Raw genomic sequence first — 22,257 nt, 5'->3', positions numbered from 1 at the left:
GAGAGACTTTTTGGCAGCGGTTCAGTACTTCTGCTTTGGTGCCTGCCCAGAATGATAACAGATTTGGTCTGTAACTTGGGAATAGTTTAGGCTGGTTTTGCTTTCTACCCTGGTTCTTAAAGAAAATAAGCAGATGCAAATGTGCTCTTGCTCATTGTGTCGGCGTCTGCAATTTTTGTCCCTCCAGGCCTATTTCAAGCAGGTATGACAAAGGGCTGGAGGTTTTTAAAGTGCGAAGATCCTACAGGTGCATGCTAGTAAGGTGTCAGGTAGAGGAGTGGGTCTGTAGCAGCAAGGCAAAGCAGGAAAAGCTCGTCCTTTACGAGAGACCAGTGAATCCACACTGAAAGGCTGCGCTGGAAAGCATCTCTTCTTGATGGTTGCGCCCAGGGAGCGACTTGCGTCAGAAGCGATTTTCCCTTTCGGCTTCTGCGTCACCAGAGGCACTTAATCATTCATTTGCGGTGTTACGCAGTGTGAACGCAACGCGAGAGATTGCTTGTCCTTTGAGACCTAAATGGCATTTCCATGTAGGCTGTGAAGGGCAAGCAGAAAATGAGAAAAAATGAGTGTGCTACCTATGGAAACCTTAAGTGTGTAGCTTTAAGCGTCCGAACCGTTTGTTCGGTCCCGCTTGCCTGTGTCCTTAAGGTCATCAGTGTGGTGTCCTGTTCCATCGCAGCTGGGACTAGCGTAGCTGTTGCAGCTGTGCTGGTGTAGAGCAAGGGAATACAGTGATGACCCTGCAAGCGTTAGTAATTTGTATGCATTTCACTGGATGGCTCCATACCAGATTATCATCCAGCCTTGCTCTTCGTAGGCTTTTGAAAACGTGTCTTGTGTTCCCATGCACGTGGATGTGGGTTAATGCAAAGTCTTGGGAGCCACCCAAGGAGAAAGAGCCTTCCCTGGGCTGCCTCTGCTGCCAGGCGTGAAGTAACCACGCGAGCTGAGATGAGGCTTGTTTTGGAAGTTATGCCAGAGGCATTTCTAGCCTACCAAAATGTGTCCTCCTTAGTGTAGCCGTGAAACTGAAGGACAAAGCTGAACGAATTAATAGATTGGCTGGATGAGAGTCTGCATGAAACTGTTTCTTTTTGATCCTCTCTCTTCCCTGAGGCTTCTTTTCAGCAAGTTGGAAGCAAACTTTCTCCTCCTCCATTTGGTGGACGTGAATTATCTTTCTTGCCAAGCTTTACTTGAATCTTGCTTCCAAGTACTGTAAACCAAAGTGACACTCTGGCTGCACTGATGAACCGTTCTGACAGCCTAAACTGGGGGATGAAAAGTTTAACCAGCATGGAGATAAATACAGAGATCCTGCTTGTCACCTCCCACCTGGAATTTTCATTTTTGTGACTACTCCGTGGGTGTTTTTAACCTTACTGAGTAAGGTGGCATTGAAAGAGAGGATGATGGTGATACTCCAAGCACCCTGCCCAGTGTCTATGAATCTATCACCTTTCTTTATTGAATCCTTTGGTTAAAGGAGTTGACATGGATTTATTTGTACTTACTGAGGCAGGGTTTATAGTAGTAGAAGGATTAACACAGGAGAACGTAACAGTGAGAAGTTCATATGCAGAGATAAACTTCAGCAAATGTATTTAGTGAGTAGAGATAAACGTATGTTGGTGCATGTGTGCTGCCATGATTATGGTCCTGGAATAAAGCGGTTTATGGCATTATAAGCTTGTCAGTCAAAGCTGCTGAATATAAAATGATGTCTTAGCGTTTCACTGGCACCTCTGTAATCACTAGTAAGGCTTCATTTTGCAAGGGCCTAGAAGTTAAAATGGAGCCTTCTCCATGGGGATAGCTGGCCATTTTCCCCGAGCTGGGTCTGTGCGTTTGCTCTGGCGGTGTCTCAGCAGCATGGGGTGAGAGACTGACCATGCGCCATCCCCTGTGTGCCTTTTTTCTGGAAGAAAGCACAGATGGGCAAGGAAGGAGGGTGGTGTTGGGCTCTGCAGCGGAGACCTCCCCAGTCTGGGTCGGTGCTGGAGGAGGACTGGAGGCTTTGCTGTAGAGCACGCCTGCCCTGCGACTTGCACACAGCCAGTTGGATTCCTTAGCAGAGATGTCCCTGCTCCAGGCGTCCTGTCCTATTGCTAACACCAGTTCAGATCCACCAAAGTTAGCAATGCTGGATGTGTTGGTATAGCTAATTCCTGCGCTTGCATTGGTATTTTAAATGCTGTGAGCCAGATTCATCCCATCTAATTTCAGATACTTCCTGAAATACTGTAGTTGGGAGCCCAATTACTGTAGTCAAGATAGAGATAAGCACCTCTGGAAATTGATTCAGGTCTTGTAGTAGATGAATTAGCCTTGGAGGGATGAGTCTTTCCCTATTGACTTCAAGTGAGGAGCTGTGGGAGAAGTACTAACTTGGGTGTCTTAGTTAAACACTTATAATTGGTAAAAAATAACCTGACCCTGTGCTTTGTAGACCTATTTTACGCAGAGTGGGAAAGGCTGTGATGGTAACAGTTTGGACATCCCACTGGGTAGGTACTCAAGCACCAAGAGCCAGGGAGCTCTAAGATCATCCACGGAGCCTCTGCCAGCGCTAACCCAGCTTTGGAAGTTCCCACTTCTATTCAGCCCTTCTTATAGCTGCATAGTTTCACAGCACCAATAGCAAAAGCTTTTGGGGAATAGATACTACAGATAATTTTTGGTAGAAACTTTTCATGGGGAGGGTGAAGAAGAATGAATTAAAATTATAAAATGAGTTTCTCTTGTAACTTATTTGTTATAATGGTAAAAAAACACAGCAGATCAACTGAAGCGGTTTTGTCTTTTTGTTGTAACAAGAACTAGGACATGATCTAGGGCTACGCTGAGGAGTTTTGCATATCTTGTAGGTGCACTGTTCCCGAAGAGAAAAGATGTGGTTTTGATCCAGAAACAGCTGTTTCTGAAGAGTGATCTTTCTGCAAGAATATTTAGAAAATACTGTATTAGTTGGAAGCTGTATCTGAAACCCTGGAAGCTGCCACAAAATGAAATTGGTATCTCTTCTCTTTATAAGCAAGTTGAACCTTATCCTCTGAGCCATTTGGGATTAGGAAGTTAGCAGAGCCATCCACTGGCCTTCTGCGGGTCAGAAAATTTCACCTTTCTCACTTTTCTTGATGTTGTCCTCTAGCCATTGCTGAACCTGGAGATGGAAAAGGGCAGTCTGGATATCTGATCCATCCCGTTGTCACAGTATAGTTTCTCCTTATGGTGCGTTTGTTATTATTGCCCTCAGATTAAATCTAATCAATCCCAGTGCAGTCTGAGGGACTCCCATCAATTCTCAGCAGCTTTCTAACAGTTTACAGATTCCTTGTCACAAGAAATGATGACAGTTATTTCTATTCAAGTGCTTCAAACTGATTTACATTCATAGATGATTTTCTTACTGCCTCACAACACTACTTTTTAAGAAAAAAAGTATTATAATCTAAGTCTTGGAGGTGGGGAAACTACTTTTTTGTCCAGAGGAACAGAAATCAAAGGCAAATTTGGGAGTAGGACTGAACTCTTGGATCGCTAAGCCATGTGCCTGACCTCAAGGTTGTTGTGCCTTCATAAACATTATGCTGATGAGAGTCAGTTCTGCACTCAGAATGAGGACTATCTACCATTAAAACAAAGAGGAGTATATCTTGGTGTCTTGATTAAAAAAATCAACAGAATCATCACATTTCTTGTTTTCTGACAAAAAGACAATGAAAAATATTAGAATCCCAGGCATTCTATGTAATAAATAAAAACATGAGCATGAACTTGGTTTCCCACAGTCATCACCAAATCATCGGCATAGCTCCTTTTATGCAGCTCATTTTGAACTTTGCTTATTTCCTCTCTCTATGCAGATATAAATAAATAATTCCATTTGATAAAGGTCTAGGAATGGTATACTTTAAAAGATAAGAAAGCTTTGAAAGGAAATTGTTTTTAAATCCGTAACATTTGTATGCTGTTCACTGTTTATACCGAGCAAAAATTCATTCTCTTGGCAGTTAAGCAACCCTATTTTATTGTTATTCTGTGTTCAACCTATCCTTCTCCTGGGGACATCTAACCTTATATGTAATTACCTCTCTGAGAATGGGAAGGAGGCCTAAATAACCTTCCTAACAACTAAATAAATGCACAGATCCCAGGGACAGGTTACCAATGGATGCTGGTGGCAGAGTTCTTTGGGGATATAATGCCTGAGCTGTGAAGAATTTCAAAATTTGAAACTAGAATTTGAAACAAAATGAAACATTTTCAGAAAACTGAACTAAAACATATTGGTTGGTGAGATGAGTTCTGTTTCTTTGATAACTTTGAAATAAAGGTGGTGAACTTAACAGTGATGGTGGCTTTCTTTCTCTCGAGGTTTGTCTAAGTCACTTGGTCTCATTGAAGGCTATGGTGGACGTGGCAAAGGTGGTCTTCCAGCCACCCTATCCCCTGAGGAGGAAGAAAGAGCTAAGGGACCTCACGAGAAATATGGCTACAACTCCTACCTCAGTGAGAAAATTTCACTGGATCGTTCCATCCCAGATTATCGTCCAACCAAGTAAGTACCACTTGCTCTGTGAGGAAGTGCACACGTTCTAGTGCCCCAGCTAGATGACTGCTTTCGTATTCTGGTTTGATACTATTTGCTCTTCCCTGCTTGTCATCCGCAGGGCAATGTTCAGTAATGAACAACTGATGTAGTTCAACTGAGCCTGAGATTCAAAAAGAATTTATTGGGAAAAAAACTGGTTTCTTCCCATTCCTCTATCTTTTTTTTTTTTTTCTTCTAAGGCAATATATTATTTTTGGTGGTGGTAATGTGATCAGAAGCTCACATCCGCCCTAGTCAGCAAAGTGGTGTTCACTGAGCTATTGGCTTTGATGTTTGTTACTCTGTAGTAAGAGTCTCTCTCCTTTCTTGTCAGCTCCTTCGTGTCCCTGCAAGATTTCCAGGGATCTCAAGTCTCTACTGCTGCCCCTCACACTCCTCCTAGCAGAGTACTTCTCGTGGGACTCTCGTTTGTGATCTCGTGTCGGTCTTTAATGATCCCAGAGGTGTTGATACCTGTGAGGGGCAGGACCACTTTAACTATTCAGCTAAAGATGAGAGAGAAAACAGAGACTGGGTTAACACATGCCTATTTTGTAAGTTGGATACGTGACCTTGCTGCGTAAATGAACATCGGATCGGGGGTGCCCAGGAGCCGTATTCCTGGTGTGTATGGTGCCTTCTGCCCTGGTGTTGGCTACGTCCTGCAGGGCGACCAACCTCCTCTGTAGTCCCGCTCCTGAGAGGTCTTCACATCAGTGACAGAAGAAGGCATGAGAAAACGCTTAAAACATCCATCAGAAAGAGCATCTCTTGTGGTCAGGGTGATCAAGCGATACTGTCTCTGGTCTACATTGCAGTGTCCTGGCAATGCACACAATTCTGTGTGAGAATTCGCTCCTGAGGAGTGACACCTCAATGCAGGTGCCTTTGAAGGGATCCTGATGGATCCGATGGCAATATCCTTTCTCTCCTATTTTTTCCGGGATGACCCTTTAAGATTGTGATGATGATTACGTTTACTGGCTAAGCACTGGAGAAAAATAGACAGATGAGATGCCAGATCATTTTATTAAGAGTGTGGGAAATGATGTACTGTAAGTTTATCTTTATGAAACTTAATTTTAGATAGGGCTAGCAGAGTGTTCCTTGAAATAGGAAAGCGTCAATTTGTCCAGTACTGGAGTGAAAGCTCTGATAAAAAATGAGCTGAGAAAGATTTAGATTCTGAGAGATACATGTCCAATGCCTGTGTCATTAGGCCAGTGACAAAGCTATTGTCCGGGATCTGCAGACCATTGAAAGTCATGCAGCAAGGGGAATGCAGCTACATGGCTCCAGCATACTGGCAAATCGTTAAGGAAGTGAGTAGTTCATGGAGAGCTTTTTTTTCCTTCACTTCTCTGCATGCTGCATGAATTTCAAACAGCCACTCATAGTTTCCAAGTCTGTCAACCACTGACAACAGCAATATTTGGATGAGTTTTCAAAGGAACTGAAGGCCCAGCCTCCAATTCCGCTGGTATGGTTTGTCTGGACAAAATGAATTGCAGGTACAAATTGTACCTTTGGCTGTATGATATGCAGATCGGCCTACAATGAAAAATCCTTGAAGTGAGACCTTCTCTAGCAGTTAACCTGAATCTGAGCTTCTCACTTTAATTTTTTATCCAGAACTCTGACTTCTAGTAGAGCCAGCATCACTGTATGAGAACTAAAATGAGAATTAAGTTTTTTCCAGATCTTGGAGGGGGTGCTAAGGATTAATTCTGACATTTTTAGTTTTGCATTATATTCTTCTTTAGAGCAAATATCAATCATTTCATAGGAGGATGGCGGAGAGAACAGAGAAGACAGCAATTTATTAAATATACATAATTTTGAAGGGTGGCTAATACTTTGGAGGAGAGAGTTTTGGGTACTGCAGTTACGTAACTTAGCATCTTCTATCTGTATAAGAACTTCCGTAGTGTGTTTTGGCTGTTGCTTCTTTTAGGGATCAATTGTCTCGGTATTGTAAGAAGGCAGTTTGTCTGGTTATGATATAAGCTTGATTTTGCTGGAGAATTTGAAAAGTTTCAGCTTTTTCTACTCCTGACTTCAAGATTCATTGTCTATTTCGTGCAAGCAATTTTATGGCTGATTTTATGAAGGGTTTAATACAAACCATTTAAGTCGAGTATCCTGGTCTCTGATTAAAATAGATTCAAGTCAAAGGAAATTAGCCTAAATGGTTTTGAAATTGCAGCATTAGTGGGAAAACTGTTGAAACCCTCTAGTTGATAAGCATTGCAAAGCACGTATTAATTTTAAATATAGCAGTAAAGCTTATTTAGTTCAAGGAAAGGCTGTTCAACACCTGGAATGCTGACAGACTCAAAGCCTTCTTAGGCAGGTACTGTCCCTGCTACTTGGATGCTTTTGAGGTGCTGCTTTTCTTTTCTTTCCTTTTAACTTTCTCTCTTTAAATAATAAGATAAACGTGAATGAGTGCTGCTCCCCTGAGTGCTGATTTATGCTGGGTCAGATCTCTTAGTCCAGTTTCCTGTCTCCTGTTTGTGACAGTGGTCAAGGTAAAGGAGAGTAGCAGAAGCTTAGGGGAAAATTTAGGGTGAGTTTGGCACATCTTGTAATTCTTCTGTATTTGGACTCTCTGCTCCTTGTAGTTGGCATCTGTAAGGCTTCAGAGGAGCAGGTGTCTCAGCTCAGAGTGATGTTGTAGGCAGCTGTTGGCAATGGGAAGGCATCAGCAGTCCCAGCTGATGGGCTTCTGAGGCTCTGTCCAGAGAGGACAGGAAGGACAGAGGCAAGTTTCTCTGACGAAAACCTTCCAAGAGGTATTGGACACAGGGTGGCTCTTAAGAGAAGGTAGGGTCTTTCCTGGGGCAAAGTACCTTGCTTGTCTTGATTTTAGGAACTGTGGTCTTTTGGCTGGTTTAAGTTGTCATCTTAATTTTGGTTATAAAACACACTTTATTTGAGAGATTTTATTTTTTCTTCTCTTAAAAGCTGAGGCTGGGAGGTAGAGAGCCTTCCCTTGTGTTTGTGCTTGAGTGATATGGGGCTTTACACTAGACTGAGTCCTGAAGGAGACCTGCTGATCGTACGGGTGTATGAAATGTGCGTAGTACTGACCCAATAAGGGCTTGTTCCAGGTAGATGTGCCTCTACGACCTCAATTTTGAGCTTAGTGATGCTGATCCTGGCCTCCTCTGAGAAGAAAAGTTCATGTTAGGTGTGATGATGTAACGTGCTTTCAACGTGTCTCAGATAACAGGATCACCGCTTGTGCTCACCAGCAGAGGTACTCATTTGGCTAAAATAGTTGAGGACTCGTAGTTTGGTGCAAGGGGTCTTGATTCAAGCCATGCTGCTGAACAGTGGGATAGGGGCGAGCAGCACGTGCTTCTGTCTAGCTTGATTAGGTTTCTGGCTTTTGAGATGAGAAACAATTAATACTTTTAGACTAGAAGTACCCAAAATGCTGCCCATGGACTGCAGAACTTCTGCATGTATCCCTGAAGAACAGGCTGGAGATACTGTCTTCTTATGTGCTTTCCTGCAAAAACTGAAGGTGAAGGATAAGGCTGATCAGCTGTGAGTTTATTGTTAATCAGCTCACACAGCATCTTCTGCTTGCCTATGAAGGAAGCAGAAGACCAGAGACCAGGACAGTATCGAGGGGAGAGGAAAAGAAGGCATGTTATTACTTTTATTGAAATTGGAACACACTTACATGCAGATTAAATGGATCCTAGGGGGCGGATAACGTTTTCCACTTTGTTCGATTTTATCCACCTCTATTCTTATTTTGTGATGTATGACTTAAAGGAGACCACCTCCTACATGTAGCAGGAAAACGAAAGATTGCTGTGTTGGGTGAGCCTGACTGTCCATCTCATCCAGTACCCAGTCTCTGACGGTTTACGGTGATGATCTCCAGGTGCTTCAGGGGAAGGCTGAAGAAATAGTATTAAGGAAAACTATGAAGTAATCTGCCCATCTGGTGTCTTTTTCTCTTCCCTGTTCTTGCTCTTCCACTCTGTCTAATGTAAACGTGGAATTCTAATTATCTCTTTACAGATCTATTCCTTTCTGGAATCCTATTGACCTCTGATTCAGTGGTATTTTATGGCATCATGGTATTAAAGAGTAGATGTAAGAAAAATAATACCTGCAGTTGTTAGGACTAGAGAATCATTGAGTGAAGACAACATATTCTTGCTGCTGAGAGGCTCTGACCAGCTGCTCTCATGAAGGCAAACTGCAAGTCAACAGAAGATATGGAAGTGAGGAGGAAAAACTGTTAGTAAAAGGCAACTTCCACAACTTGCTCCTCAAAGGTTTTGAGGGCTTCCTATTCCAAGAAACCCTATGGCCCTCCCACTGTCTTTCTGGTGGTTCCAATATATGAATCGGGCAAAGCATGGACAAATGTTGGAGGTGGAGGAGAGGTTGGGTGAGATTGTTCTGCTTTTGTTTTTCTGCAGTATGGGACTGGTAAAAAGTTTGTATTTTCTAGCTGGGTCCGCGTGGCCTTTGAGCAATGTCCCGGGCAGAGCTGTACCATCCCCCGCAAGCAATTGCTGGAGATTAACCAGTCACATATCACTGCCTTGGTTTCAGTTTTTCCCAGTGGTATGTTTGGGGATTGAGTCAGAGTTGTTACACTCAAGTGTCTCCCTAACTGAATCACCAGTTAATTTTCTCTTGCTGCTTTCCTTGGGAGCCTGAGAGTAATTGGGCTTTTTAGCACCATCTGGCCTTAACTGGTTTTATTACCAGAGACTTTTGCATAGCTCTTGGTTGAAAGTCTTTCTTTGACTGGGATATAGTGGAAAAGAAAGAGTTTTAGACATACAGGAAGAGACTTTGGATTAAGGTTGTTCCTTGACAGTTTACTTAAAAGGAACTAAATTCATGTTTGACTTTGTTTTTCTCTGAAGTGACCTCTGTGCCCCCCTTTTGGGGCCCTTTTGGGGCATGAACAGAGTTGGTGTTGCTGGGGCTGGTGAGCACGCTGCAGCAAGAGGCATTTCTCCTGTGGGGCTTTAGCCCCACCTCCAGGAGAGCCAGTTGCCTTTCACCATGGGGGTACCCTTGGGTCTAAGCATCCTCTCCGGTTACTGGGGTGTCACAGGGCCACTGAACTGAATCTTGTTTTTATGATCAAACCAATCTAAATACATACTTGGAAAACTGTGAAGGTGGCTGTGTCCTGGATACATCAGGGCTCTCCAGGAGAATGGGCTCTGAAGACCTTTAAGGCAGTCTCGTGTCTGGGACTTCTTGTTTTTTTGGTCTCAGTTTTGTCTCTTGCATTGAAGTGAGATATTGAAGTGAGATGTGTTCTTAGCAAGTCTCATGATTTGGACAGGAGACCACGCTGTGGGCTACTTCATGCAGCCTTTTTCCCCTCTAGCATCGTGTGTGTTTTGGCCTCTCGATTCTTCCTCAAAATAGAGGAGGTACAAGCTCCTTCAAGCTTTGCTTGAAGCAAAGTGCCTTTTGCCTTTATTTCCCCCAATGGGCATGTTCTTTTTGGTTGATGTGACTGAGATCTACAAATATTATTGGCAAGCGAGGGAGCTCTTCATTGGTGGCTTCCTCAAGTTTTTTTAGTAGCATCGCACATTTGTGATATTATGCCAGTTACTTAGTCATGTCCTGCCCTAGGGTATTTAGCCAGGCATGATGAAATGCGTTGGAGGAGAAGGATAGTGCTTAAAAGACAAAAACAAACTCTGTTTGAATTACAGTGGTGATATTTTCTGGGAAATAGAGCCTCCTGACTGTTTCTTTGCAGACTTTGCTGTTTATTGAAGACAAAGGAAGTTGAAAGAGTTCTTTCTGTCTCGTGAGCATTATTATTTTACCTTTTTGGAAAGTTTTTTTTTTTTTTTTTAAATGCTACCTACAAACAATAGCAAGAAAAAGAGAGGCAGGACGTAGTAATTTTCTTCAAATCAGTAAAGGGAAAAACTAGCAAGCAAGCAGGGCAGTGTAAGAAGAAGAAAAGGCACCACAGCATGTGAGATGTGAAATCCTGTTTGAATAGCATGGGAGAGTCTGTTAAAAGACGCTTTCATCTCTAACAACAATTGGAGCGAGTTGTGTGTCTTCTCTCCTGCTAGATATTTGTGGTCTGATCTAGCATGGCTTGAAAAATCCCTGGCCGTGGCTTTTTATGGCTTTAACGTGGAAAAAGCAGTCTTTTCCGATATTTGGAAGATTTTCTGGGAAAACAAGTAAAGAAATTGAGCAGAAGGTATCAAACGCAAAGTTCTGGCATAAAGGAGAAATGCCTCAGGACGGGCCTCGCCAAAACTAGATCAGTTTTATTATTGCAAGACAGGTTGCGGGGTATCTTCTCTTGTCCACACTCACAGTCCTGCCCAGTGTGTCTCTTCTCTGAGTGATCTTAGACCTTTTTATTTTGGCAGGCTGCAAGTTTTCCTTTTTTTTTTTTTTTTAAAAATGCTGCATAGTGTAATCTTGAAACTCTGTGACCATAAATTTATGTATGCAGTGCTTTTTTTTTATTTTTATTTTTGAATGTGATAGATACTACTAATTGTCAATTTTCCCCAAGTAGTTCCTGACTACAGAATTATTCTCTGTTCTTACAAGTTTGGAACATAATGCTTCAGGGAAGACTTTTATAGTAGGCTTTATAGATATAACATTTACTAATGTAAACATTAGCATTAAATGCACGCTTCGGCAGAGGATGGAATTAGTATAATTTAGCAACTTGCTTTTGTGCTCTTCTGAAATCCGGCTATGAAAGAAATACCTGTGTTATCATAAATACTTCTGACCAGAATACATTTATGAAAATAAATGAACCAAATTAAGCCTTGGATAGGATTCTTTTAAATTGGCTTCCAAAGGAAACAAAGTGAGCGTGTTGGTGCCACCGGCCTGTGAGCCTGCGTTGCAGGGAGCTTTTCGATCGCCTCGGGAACTTCTGGCTCGGTGCATCCTTAGCCACGCTGGGCAGAGGGGCGAGCTGGACACCGATGTCTGACAACGCGCTGTCCCTGAAGCCATTTATTTTGTTTTTCAGCAACCAAGGCAGCGTAGCGTGTTGGCTCACCTGGCTGGTGGGTCGTTTCCTTTTCCTGCTGGTCCAAGTTCACAGAGCCCCTGGCTCATGTGAGCGGCCAGAGAGCCCATGTGGGTCGTGCTGGGTAAGGGACCTCTTGGGCAAGGGATGGGGAAGCGCTGAGGGATGATGGGAGACTCAACTGCTGCATATGTATGGGATGATACTGGGGAAATACACATCCATTGAATTAATTCTAGAGTTCATTACACAATTTTCCTCTCTTTCTTCTCCCTGCTGTCCCCAAACTGTGGCTGTCCAGTAAATTCTAGACTCCCATCTCCCAGTGACTCTTTCTCTTCATGTGTGAAATGGCTTGTGTGCCTGGGGAGAACTGGGTAAGTGATGGAGATGCTCATAGCCACTCTGGCATTTACGTCCCTTATACTTGTCCAAATCCAATAACTTTATTACAAGAACTTCTTACAAAAATAGATCCTGTTCTGCACACTGTGTTTTTACTACGCAGTAGGTTATTTCTTGTTAGAACTTGCTGAGTAAGTAATGTGCATTTAGAAATGCCTTCATATACATATATATTTAAATTCTAATGCATATTTTAAGTATTCTAATTGTAAAACGTAGACCATAATATTTCTGAAAAATAGTCACTGGAAATAAGGCAGGTACTTTAAAAAACAAATTTCGTAGGGAAATATTTCAAAGTTTTAGAGCTTTAATGCCTCTTTTCATAACATACGTCAATGATCAGAAGTACAATTTATGTGACTCTTGTGTTCTGAATATATAAGCATTTAACTGAACCAGACGGTATTAGGCCCTTTAGGAATGCTTGCGTGAAAGAAAAAGGTTTGCTTTTCCACGTACTTCACAGAGTAGACATAATTGATTTAATATTGATAACCCCTCTTGCAAGAAGACATGTGCAACTGAATCAGCAAAATACAAACTAAAATAAGCAATCAATGAATGCAGCATGATTAGGAAGCAGCATTATGAATAGCAGTCTGAACATTTGCTTTCTTTTGAGCCCGTTCATAATCTTTACAAAAGCCAAATGAAGATCAATTCATTTCCTGGCGAGGCTTTATTTTTGTGAGAGGGAAAAATGAATGAAGCTTGTTTGAAATCAATAGCTTTAGCTTGTCACCAGTTCAGGAAGAAATGCAGGATTTTTGCTTTTCTGCTGAGATTTAAAGACAGAGCAGTACAGATATTGCAATACATATGTAAGTAATAGCTGAGAAGTAATATATTTGACAGGATTAGGGAAACTCGAGCAAGCTTGAACCTGCCTGTATGCATGTGTACACACTGTATGTGTGTAGACAGCGAAAGATTGTAACGTGATTTATAACGTATTGTATTTCAGACCCTAAGCTTTGAAGCCCAGGCGCGAGTAAATCATTCAATCCAATCAGTGCATTGCTAGTGTATAAAAATTTACCTCCCAGGTTCTCAGCTGCATCCATACAAAGTACGTACAGGTTACCATTGGGAAAAGGAATATGTGCTGGGCCAGAAGAGAGTCAGCGAATAGCTAATGGCTGCATGCGGACAAGAAAATCTAAATCTCGGATGTGTATTAATGTGTTAAGTTTGACTGTATAGATGGGAGAAGATTTTGCTTGTTAGCTCTTTTGGGAAGTGGGTAAAAGTCAAAGAGTATTGATGGGGAGGAGAGAAGTCTAATTTTTCTCATTGTGTGTTTTTCAGGTTTCTGCTTATACTTAGCAAATATGAGATGTAGACCCAAATCTCTGTTGTGTGTAGAGAGGTGACAAGTATGCATGGGTGAGGTGGGTCTACTCATATCACAGAATCACAGAATCACAGAATCGTTTAGGTTGGAAGGGACCTCTGGAGATCATCTAGTCCAACCTCCCTGCTCAAGCAGGGTCACCTAGAGCATATTGCCCAGGATCACATCCAGACGGGTTTTGAATATCTCCAGTGAAGGAGACTCCACCACCCCTCTGGGCAACCTGTTCCAATGCTCAGTCACCCTCACAGTGAAGAAGTTTTTTCTCAGGTTCAGATGGAACTTCCTGTGGTTCAGTTTCTGCCCATTGCCTCTTGTCCTGTTGCTGGGCACCACGGAGAAGAGGCTGGCCTCATCCTCTTGACACTCCCCCTTCAGATACTTGTACACGTTGATGAGATCCCCTCTCAATCTTCTCTTCTCCAGGCTGAACAGGCCCAGCTCTTGCAGTCTTTCTTCATAGGAGAGATGCTCCAGCCCTCTAATCATCTTGGTAGCCCTATCAAATATATCATAGCCATTGCTTCCTAAAAATAAATCTGTAGCAAACCATTCTGTATTTGCAACTCAAAGTTGCGGTATATATTTGTCTCCTTTGAGAGTTGTTATAGGTGGCAGCGTGAGAAAGGGACTGACTTCAAGCATGTCAGGCTGTAGACGCTCCTGTCTCTCAGCTGCAGTAGCAGCAAATCTATAGCCTTAAATCATGTTCTCCGGGTTTAAGTAATAGTAAAAGACCTTTCCAAAGTGCCAGTGCTAGATAGCCATGTCTCTTCTATCGTTTGGATGTCTACAGGTATTGAATAGGCTCAGCAAAAAGGGTCCGGGTACCGAGCTCATGGGGCGCGTTTGAAATTCCTCACTATGCCAGCAAAAATTACAGAACTTTTCTTTGCTTAACCCCTTGGCGATTTGGCTGTTGCTTGACTGGCTGTGTGGGGTAGGTGCTGTTACCGTTTTCCACTTGGGTAAAACAGGATGAACTGTCTCTTCCATGCTCGGAGGGCAAGTCGGTGAGTTTTGTCTCCCAGCTTCTCCTCTTCTGTATCCCCCTCTGTTTTCACAGAGGGGGAGAGAACAACCCATAACGGGATAACACTGACAGAGGAGCGAATTTAACCACAGAATAGCAGCAGTGGTGTGGGTGAAACGGAGGGAAGCTTCTGGTCTAGTGGAGTTTTTGTGGCAGCGTGCTGATCTATTGTTATTTGTTGCACCAGGATGAATTTGTTGCCTAGAAAACTAGAGTGAAACCAATGGGGCAAGTCATTTCTTTAGGGCTCTATCACTAGGTAGGCATGTGGTCTTCAAGAAGGTACTTAACCTCGCCATGCCCAATGTTCCCCACCGTTAAGAGGGCAAAAATATTTCTTAGACAGTTAACTACATTCAGCTAACTAGTACCCAAAATCAAAATATGATCAGAAATGCAAATCAAAATCAACCCCATTCTTTATTTTTGATCCCTTTGATATTGCTTTTCACTTTTTTTTTTTTTTGATCTAAGCAGCATCTATCTCATATCAAATGGTATGTTATCATGCTCTTAATGATTTGTCTGTGCTGTGAGATTGCATGGGTGGTTGTGGTGATGTGGGCTCCAGCATGCTGATGCTGGGGTTGTGGAGCTCCCCCTGTTTGCTTTCTCCCATGCAGAAAAGGAAAGCTTGCCAGACAGGGCTGCGCAACAGCCCTCTGCTGCAGATGATCTAATTTTGACAGAGCTTACATAAATGTATACCAGGATTTCTGTAGATACCAGAAAAGGTGGGAAAAAAAATCGGTAGAGTAGATCTGTTATTAGAATAAGGGAGGGGAAGAGAGCAAGAGTTATCTCTAAAATCAGTTATAAAAATGATGAATGGAAAAGAAATACTATGTATCACAGCTATGGTGTTGTTTCACCTGGTGTTCCAGGCTGCACCCGTGTTAGCCAATTTTCTTATTCGTTGCCCTAAGTATATGTAGGGTGTGTCAAAATCTCGAATTTTCATCAGATCTATTCTGATAAGAAGCTCCTAAGGTAATGTTATATACTAAGGATTTAATTTCAAATCTGGCAGGTAAGGATTACAGCTGTGACAGTTTCATACCAGCGCTGTGAACTTCTTGTTGGTAAAGCTCTGACGGAACTGCCACCCTGAGATCCTCTGACACGAGGGGTCAGGGTTCCCTTAATCAGAAGTGCCCATCTGTAAATTTAGTCCAGGTTCCTCTGTGATCAAGGGAGAGAAAAGGCGCTTCTACCTATCCCAAAATAGCTGCATCAATCTATTATGTCAGGCAGCAGCATTCTCATACTTTGGCTAAAAGGGGTGGAACAAATTGTTCTTTGGCAGCGCCGGCGTCTCTTCATTGACCTCGAAAGGAGCGTTGAGGTCTGTCTTAGACTAGACATCAGTTCAATAAGCCAATCCCACACTGCTTCTGCATGAGCTAATGAGTAGCTGTTGCCTCTATTAGAGGATGTCAAAACATACACTGTTAATTTACAATTTTACATTACTGCCTTTCATTCAGTGATCTCTGAGCACTTACACGCTTGTAACGTGGAGGTCTTGGTTGCCTCTTTGTAGCAGAGTCAGCATTCCTCCTGCTTTGACGGCATTGCCTGGCGGGATGCCAGTCCTTCCTTGTGGAAGCACAGGGTCTGCTCAGCAGTTTGGTGGTGAAGTTGAGAACAGATTTTGCATTGCAGACTGATTGCTCGGGATCCTCCCCTCCTCGGAAGTCAGCTGGAGGTTAGGGTGCTTCTTACTTTGATGTGATGATGTCAGTTTTTGTAAAATGCTGTGGACAGCCGTTTTCAAAGCCCGTTTTGTTGTTCTGTGCCTATTTCAATGTTATTCAGCACCGTTCTGAGGTGACTGTTTAAAACAAAACAAAAACTCCTGAATCTTCTCCCCATTTGATGCCTTCTGTCTGGGATTACAGCTAGGATGAAAGACTGGCAGAGCCATTGCAGAAGGACCTGTGGGTTTTGTTTCTGAGTCCCACTGACCTCCTGTGGCCTTGGGGTTTACCACTTAATTCCTGCGTTCTGTCATTAAGCGAGATGATAATGATTTTAACTTCAAATGACATCCTGTGGTACTTAAATAATTGATGCTTTAGTTACGAGAAGAGCAGCTTCCTTCCCCTTAGGGCTCTTGATGGACTCAGGGCCCCCCGCTCTGCTGCAGACTTCCAGGGTGACTGTGTTCAGGTTCGGCCTCGAGGGAGGCGTGCTTGCCTCCTTGCCATGTGGCTGTGCCAGGCAAAGGCCTTGGTCTGCACCTAGCTTGTCATGCCTTGGGTTCTCATCATGGGGCTGCTGAATGAGCAAGCAGGCCAGGGGCTCTGTCCTAGAAGCAGACACCGTGGATGTCATTGCTTCAGCCGTCCTGAAAGACATGCACCTGCTGATAGGCACCCGAAGACATGTACCTGGTGATAGGTACCCAAAGGCTGGCTCTAGGTATGCTGGGACAGGGACTATAGACTGTGCTGTGCATTAACCTGCTCTTGGGCCCCTGCTCCACCCACAGAGTCCAGGTGCCCTGCTTCTATAATGGGGTAAAATGGTTAGTTCCTCTAGACTGGGAAGTGCTGTGAAAGTACAGTCATGGGAACCAAAGTGTCGGAGCTTCCTAGGCGTTGAGAGAGATGCTGATAGTTCTTTTACTTGCGAGATACTATCATGTTTGCTCCAGCTTGACTTTATAGAAGAGCTTAGTAAAACAGTAATCTATATGATAGTAATTTCTGGGAGAATTCCACTTAATGTGCAGAAATTCTACACCAAATTGTCTCTCATGCACCCTTTACTTTAATGTTGCAGTTCCATATATCATTGTAGGAGAGGCATTTAAAGATATATGAGCTTATTAAGTTGAACTCTCTGCTGCTGAACCACATTTTATAGAAAATCTACAAAATCCTGTAAAAGCTGTGCTCAAGTGTTTGAGCGCTTTCACTAGACTAACAATGTTTTTAAGGACAGTAAGTAACAAGATTCATTTATTCTACTAATCAAAAGAATAGTTGCCTATTTAAATATTCAAGCCTTCAAGCCTTATACAAGACTGAAATATCAGGGAGGCATAAGCTCCTGATAAGCACGTTAGCAGGACTGATTTTGTATGATGACCAGCACAGGGATGATTAATAACTATGCTTCAGGAAACAAATTTAGAAACTACTGGATGCTTAGAATTAAATAAATAAATAAATGAAAATTCTAGCCTATTAATTCATAGGAGAGGAGGAAGTCTTTGAAAACCTAGCACTGAGGTCTTATTTAATGAAGAAATTTGGTCTCCTATTAGAATCAAAACCACCAGAATCTTTGCCTACCTTGTCTTCTGTACAGGTACATAGGATCTGGTTTCTCCCTCTCGTTTTGTGGAACCTTAACAACTAACACAGGTTTGCGTGCCTAACTATTTTCTCTGTCCAGTTCATGAGTATTTCGTTATTACCGATCATACAAAGAAGATGGAGAGGGATCTAGTAGGTCTCCCATTAGTAATTTTTTTTCTTGTCACACAACTGCTTGCTTTGCGTTCCACATAAGGCATAAAAAGTGCCCTGTACTAGTAGGGTTCTTCAGATGCTTAAAGGAGTTTACATCTTAGTTTAAACACTGGTAGGCTCATAGAAGGCACAATCTCTCTTAAAGATCAATTTATAGGATATGGGAGCAACACAGAGGCCTGAAGATGTAGGATGTTCTGTAGACCTTGGAAGTTCACCCTCTTCCACGGCAGCTAGGCATCTAAAAAGTGTCTGCAGAAGGGACATGCTTTCAGTCACCTTCATGCAGTGCAGGAGAGTCGTGCGCTGAACAGCCTGAAAGGGCATTTCTGCAAAGATGAGTAATGGTGTAGTGTCAGAGCTAATGAAGATGTAGCTATTAGGTAGATACACTGGTCATCAGTCAACCTGAGCACACACGTCAAGGCTGCAACACCTGACTCTGGCTCCCGATACTCTGCCTTGTGGCAGCAGAAACCAGTTCAACACTCGCTTGTGGCCATCGATGCCTGGGCTAACTTAACAGTATGATGTAATGCTGTGGGCTTCCAAACATCATCTTGTATGATCCTGCCTAATTCGTACCCGTGGCAGTCATTACAGTCAGGCCAATTAACTTGTTTCAGTGGCTGCAAAAAACCCAGCCTACTGTTATTCTGTCGACCCTTTGTGTTACTCTGCATCACTTCATTTATCAAGCAGTGACTGTTCCTGCTGGGGTGGAAGCGGAAAGCTTTAAGCTTGCGCTGTATTTTAATTCTTCAAATTGAACATGCTAATTTTCTTGCAACATGAAATTACCTTGCCCTGATGTTCAAAGTGAGTATCTGGTGCTATTATTTAGAACGGGACTTTCTGCTAATGTTAGGAAAGCCAATTTATCTTACTGTGCGCCTCCATTGTCTTTGGGATTTCCAGTATACTAGTGCCGTTCCCTGCTATGCATAGTATATAGAAAGTTTTGCTGACTCTTCCTGATGATTGAATGTAAAGAATTGGTAAAATTCTCCTATGCTTTTTGAGGTAGCAAACAGAGATGCTTGCTTTACGTGCAAGGATGTTGTGTGTATGTACGAGATAGTTGTGTACTCTGGTGGCTGTCTTGGTGGCGGTAGTATGGGGCAGGAAGCTGTGTAAATAAGCTCCAGTGGTATCTACAGTTGTGTTCATACAGTGAGGGCTTGCCTGGCAGTGTGCCTTAGGGATTTCAGCATGCCCTGCTGTGTTATGTGGTGAACACATTGCACCGGAGCTCTCCTAACTTTTCCTGTGCGTGCCTGTTATCCCTGTTTAGGATGAGCTCTGCTCTTACTGGCGAGCTGTGACTGGTTTGGGACTACTGAGTCAAGACAGGTTCATAATGTGGCTTCCTCCGGTGCCTACAGTGGCAGTACCTGAGCCTGACCCATGGTAAGCTTGATTTGCCTTTGCTGCCTTTTGGCACTTGTATTTATCTCTCTTGAAATCAGTGTCATCAGTCCTGGAGCATTTTCATGAAGAAAGTGAGACAGTTTTGGGACGTTGTCCATCTGAAGGACAGATGATGGAATCCGTAAGCAGAACCTTTGCGTATGCTGCAAATCATAGCAGAAGCGCTGGGGTAGCACTGGCCCGGAGGAAGAACGCTCATGCCAGAGCAGTTGTGTCTGTGCGGTTCCATGCAATGCAAAACTCTATCTCAGAACAGATGGCAAGACTGTTTTACCCTAGTCTTTAAGCCACAGTGTGTATAAGGTTAACTTTTTCTCTGCCTTGCTGAAAACCGGGATTTAAAAACATCAGCAGGTCTCTGTGTCTGCTGCAGCAGATACGTTTCCTTCAGTGGTGTTTTTTTAATGTATGTTTACCACCTGATATGTCTTCCAGTTCATCTTTCTCTGTATCTTAGTAGATAGACGTCTTCTATATTTTGTTTCACCTCAGTCGCTCAGTTGGAGAGATAGGATAGTCCATGATGCTTTATAGTCGGGAATGTTTCATTAGAAATACATCAGCAGGAAAATGCATTGGTAGGAAAATCAGGTTATTGATGTATCATTTTCAGACGGTTATTGAATTTTTTTTTAAGCTATATCCAAGTAATACCTTAAACACTGGAAGTATTTGAAACCTATGGCACATATGAACAAAGCTTTTCAAGTTCATGGAGTTCTGCCTTCTCAGTAGAAATGAGAACAGTCACACAAATGCAACTTTTTACTTAATATTTTTTAATCTCCACTTAAAACTTTGGTAGGCATCCTTATACTTGAATTTTGGGGAAAGACTCGGAGACAGTACGACCAACACATATCAGGAAAAAGGTAATGATCTTAATGATTTGAGCTTCTATGGAAAATAGATGCATGTGCTGTCAAGAGGAGATGGCGTGAGTGAGGCATATCCCAGAAGGTGGAAGATAATTTCTGCAATCAGTGGTGAATACAGTCTTTGATGCAGCGACTGGGATTAGTGTTTACTGGCTCTCTCGATATTAGCAGTATTCTTGTTTTGTGATCTGGGGAACAGTCCCTGTTCCAGGATTGTTCACAAGTTGCACTGACTGCCCGGCGCTGATAAACAGTTTGTGTCGGAGTAAAGGAGAGTATTGGGAATAGAAATCACCTGAGTGTGGCTGTCAGTTGTCTGACTGATACCAGACAGTGTCATTCCAGGCGGTTATTGCAAGATGGAAATAGCTTTACATCCCAGAAGACTATTGATATGTGTTAATTGAGTAATAAAGGAGATCATATAAAGTTATTGGGCAGAGAGAAGTATTTGTGAGAAGTTACTTGCCAATTTGTGGTCCCTTTATCCTGTAGGAGTACTTGCGGTGAATCAGGTTATTTTTCGGCCGCAGGATCACAAAGCAGTAGATGATGTGATATCCCTTTTCTGTTACTAAGACAGTCAATAAGCATCCTAATCTCAGTTGCTGCGCAGAAGACAAGATTTATGGCTGTGTGGTGAGCATAAAACAAATGATTGGAGGATTCAAAGGCAGGCTCCTTCAGCAGACAAACGCGTACAGTAGCAAACCTTGATTCTTTTTTTTGGTTCTGAAATTTGCTGACTTGATTAATATAGCCTGCTGTATGCCAAGCTGTTCAGCGTAAATGCAGCCGTATTTCCCCTTCCCTCACCTTCCCTTCTCATCTTCGATTTGTTCCTGAATGGTTTCTTATGTAAAGCAGTAACTGCAAGGAAGTAGCTGTAGAAAATGTTCCCCCTGTAAATTGATTTTATTTCATGCGCTTCCTGGTGCGTTCTCCTGACTGCAAGCTCGGCCTTCTCTAACCTCACAAGATTCCTGAGAGTTTGGCTCTTCGTCAGCTGTGATTTAGTGGGACATAAAAGTGTCTCTTGCTCTGATGTCCCCATTGATCTAAATGAGAGACAAAACTCTAAGGGATATGAAAGGCTATGTTTCTTTTTGCTATTGATTCACAGCATTTAGATATAAATCCTGCAAGCAGGTGCCATCCTCCATTTCACCGAGAAGAGGGGGATTTGGCGGGGAAAATGTCATTGTGCGACCTGTACTAATTAGTTTACAAGTGTTGGCCAGTAGGCAGTGTCACGTACTTTCCAATTAAAAAAAAAATATATATTTTTTTAAACTAGCAAAGAGAGGGACGTGAAGGCCAACTCAAATGTGTTTGAATCTTCCCCAGTTCTAAGGACTTTGGGAGGCAAACAGCCAGGCACTAGCGTAGTGCCTCTGTCTTGGGTCCACAGCCAGATGTAAATGGTGCTAAATAGCACCTCATGCGAGGTGGGGAAGAAATTTCTGAAACAACCTTTTAGTAACGGTGGAAAACTGAAAGTAGGCAAATTTGCGTTCCAGAGAGGTGCTGCTCTTTAACTCCATGGGGAACTAATTGGTGACACAAGCAGGAGTCCATTGTGTTGGTTTCTCCATTGCTTAACATTTGAATTAAGTTTAAAAGTTTGTAAAATGCATGTAGCGTTCCCTTGGAAATTGTCCAATTCCACTGGACTGAGACGGGCTCGTGGGCAGATCATGAATGGGTAGAGCTGAGCATTAGAAATAAAACCCAAGATTCTCCTACTAGAAAACATGAGGAGCTGCAAAAGATTTCTAGCTCACGTAAGAAGTGGAATTTTTTTCCATGACAATTCAGGTTTTAAAAGGCTTGGCAAAGGTCTCAGAATGGGTTTATTCCTAGAGCTTTTTGTACTCCTTTAGCTGGTTAGACTCAATTTCCCCCGAGAACGTTCTTGAATATCCCATTTATCTCATTAACTGCTAATCTCCAACGAGGCAAACCCACAGTCTTGGCTGAGGACTACAGCTGTGCCAAAACCAAAGTTCTCGTTTTGCACATGTGATACTTCAGACCTTAATATATG

At 42.7% G+C, this 22,257-nt stretch overlaps 1 protein-coding gene across 1 annotated transcript in view; it reads left to right on the top strand.

Annotated features, from left to right (window-relative positions):
- GALNT17 (polypeptide N-acetylgalactosaminyltransferase 17) overlaps positions 1-22,257 on the top strand; it is a 223,771-nt gene that overhangs the window by 54,241 nt on the left and 147,273 nt on the right. Inside the window, exon 2 of the mRNA XM_009678155.2 lies at positions 4,381-4,564. Coding sequence (XP_009676450.1) covers positions 4,381-4,564 — 184 coding nt within the window. The remainder of the gene's footprint in view (positions 1-4,380; positions 4,565-22,257) is intronic.

The sequence above is a fragment of the Struthio camelus genome, chromosome 16 (assembly GCF_040807025.1).
Source record: "Struthio camelus isolate bStrCam1 chromosome 16, bStrCam1.hap1, whole genome shotgun sequence".
Lineage (NCBI taxonomy): Eukaryota > Metazoa > Chordata > Aves > Struthioniformes > Struthionidae > Struthio > Struthio camelus.
The sequence above is the reverse complement of the archived record's forward strand: the minus strand, read 5'-3'. Positions and strand labels throughout refer to the sequence as shown.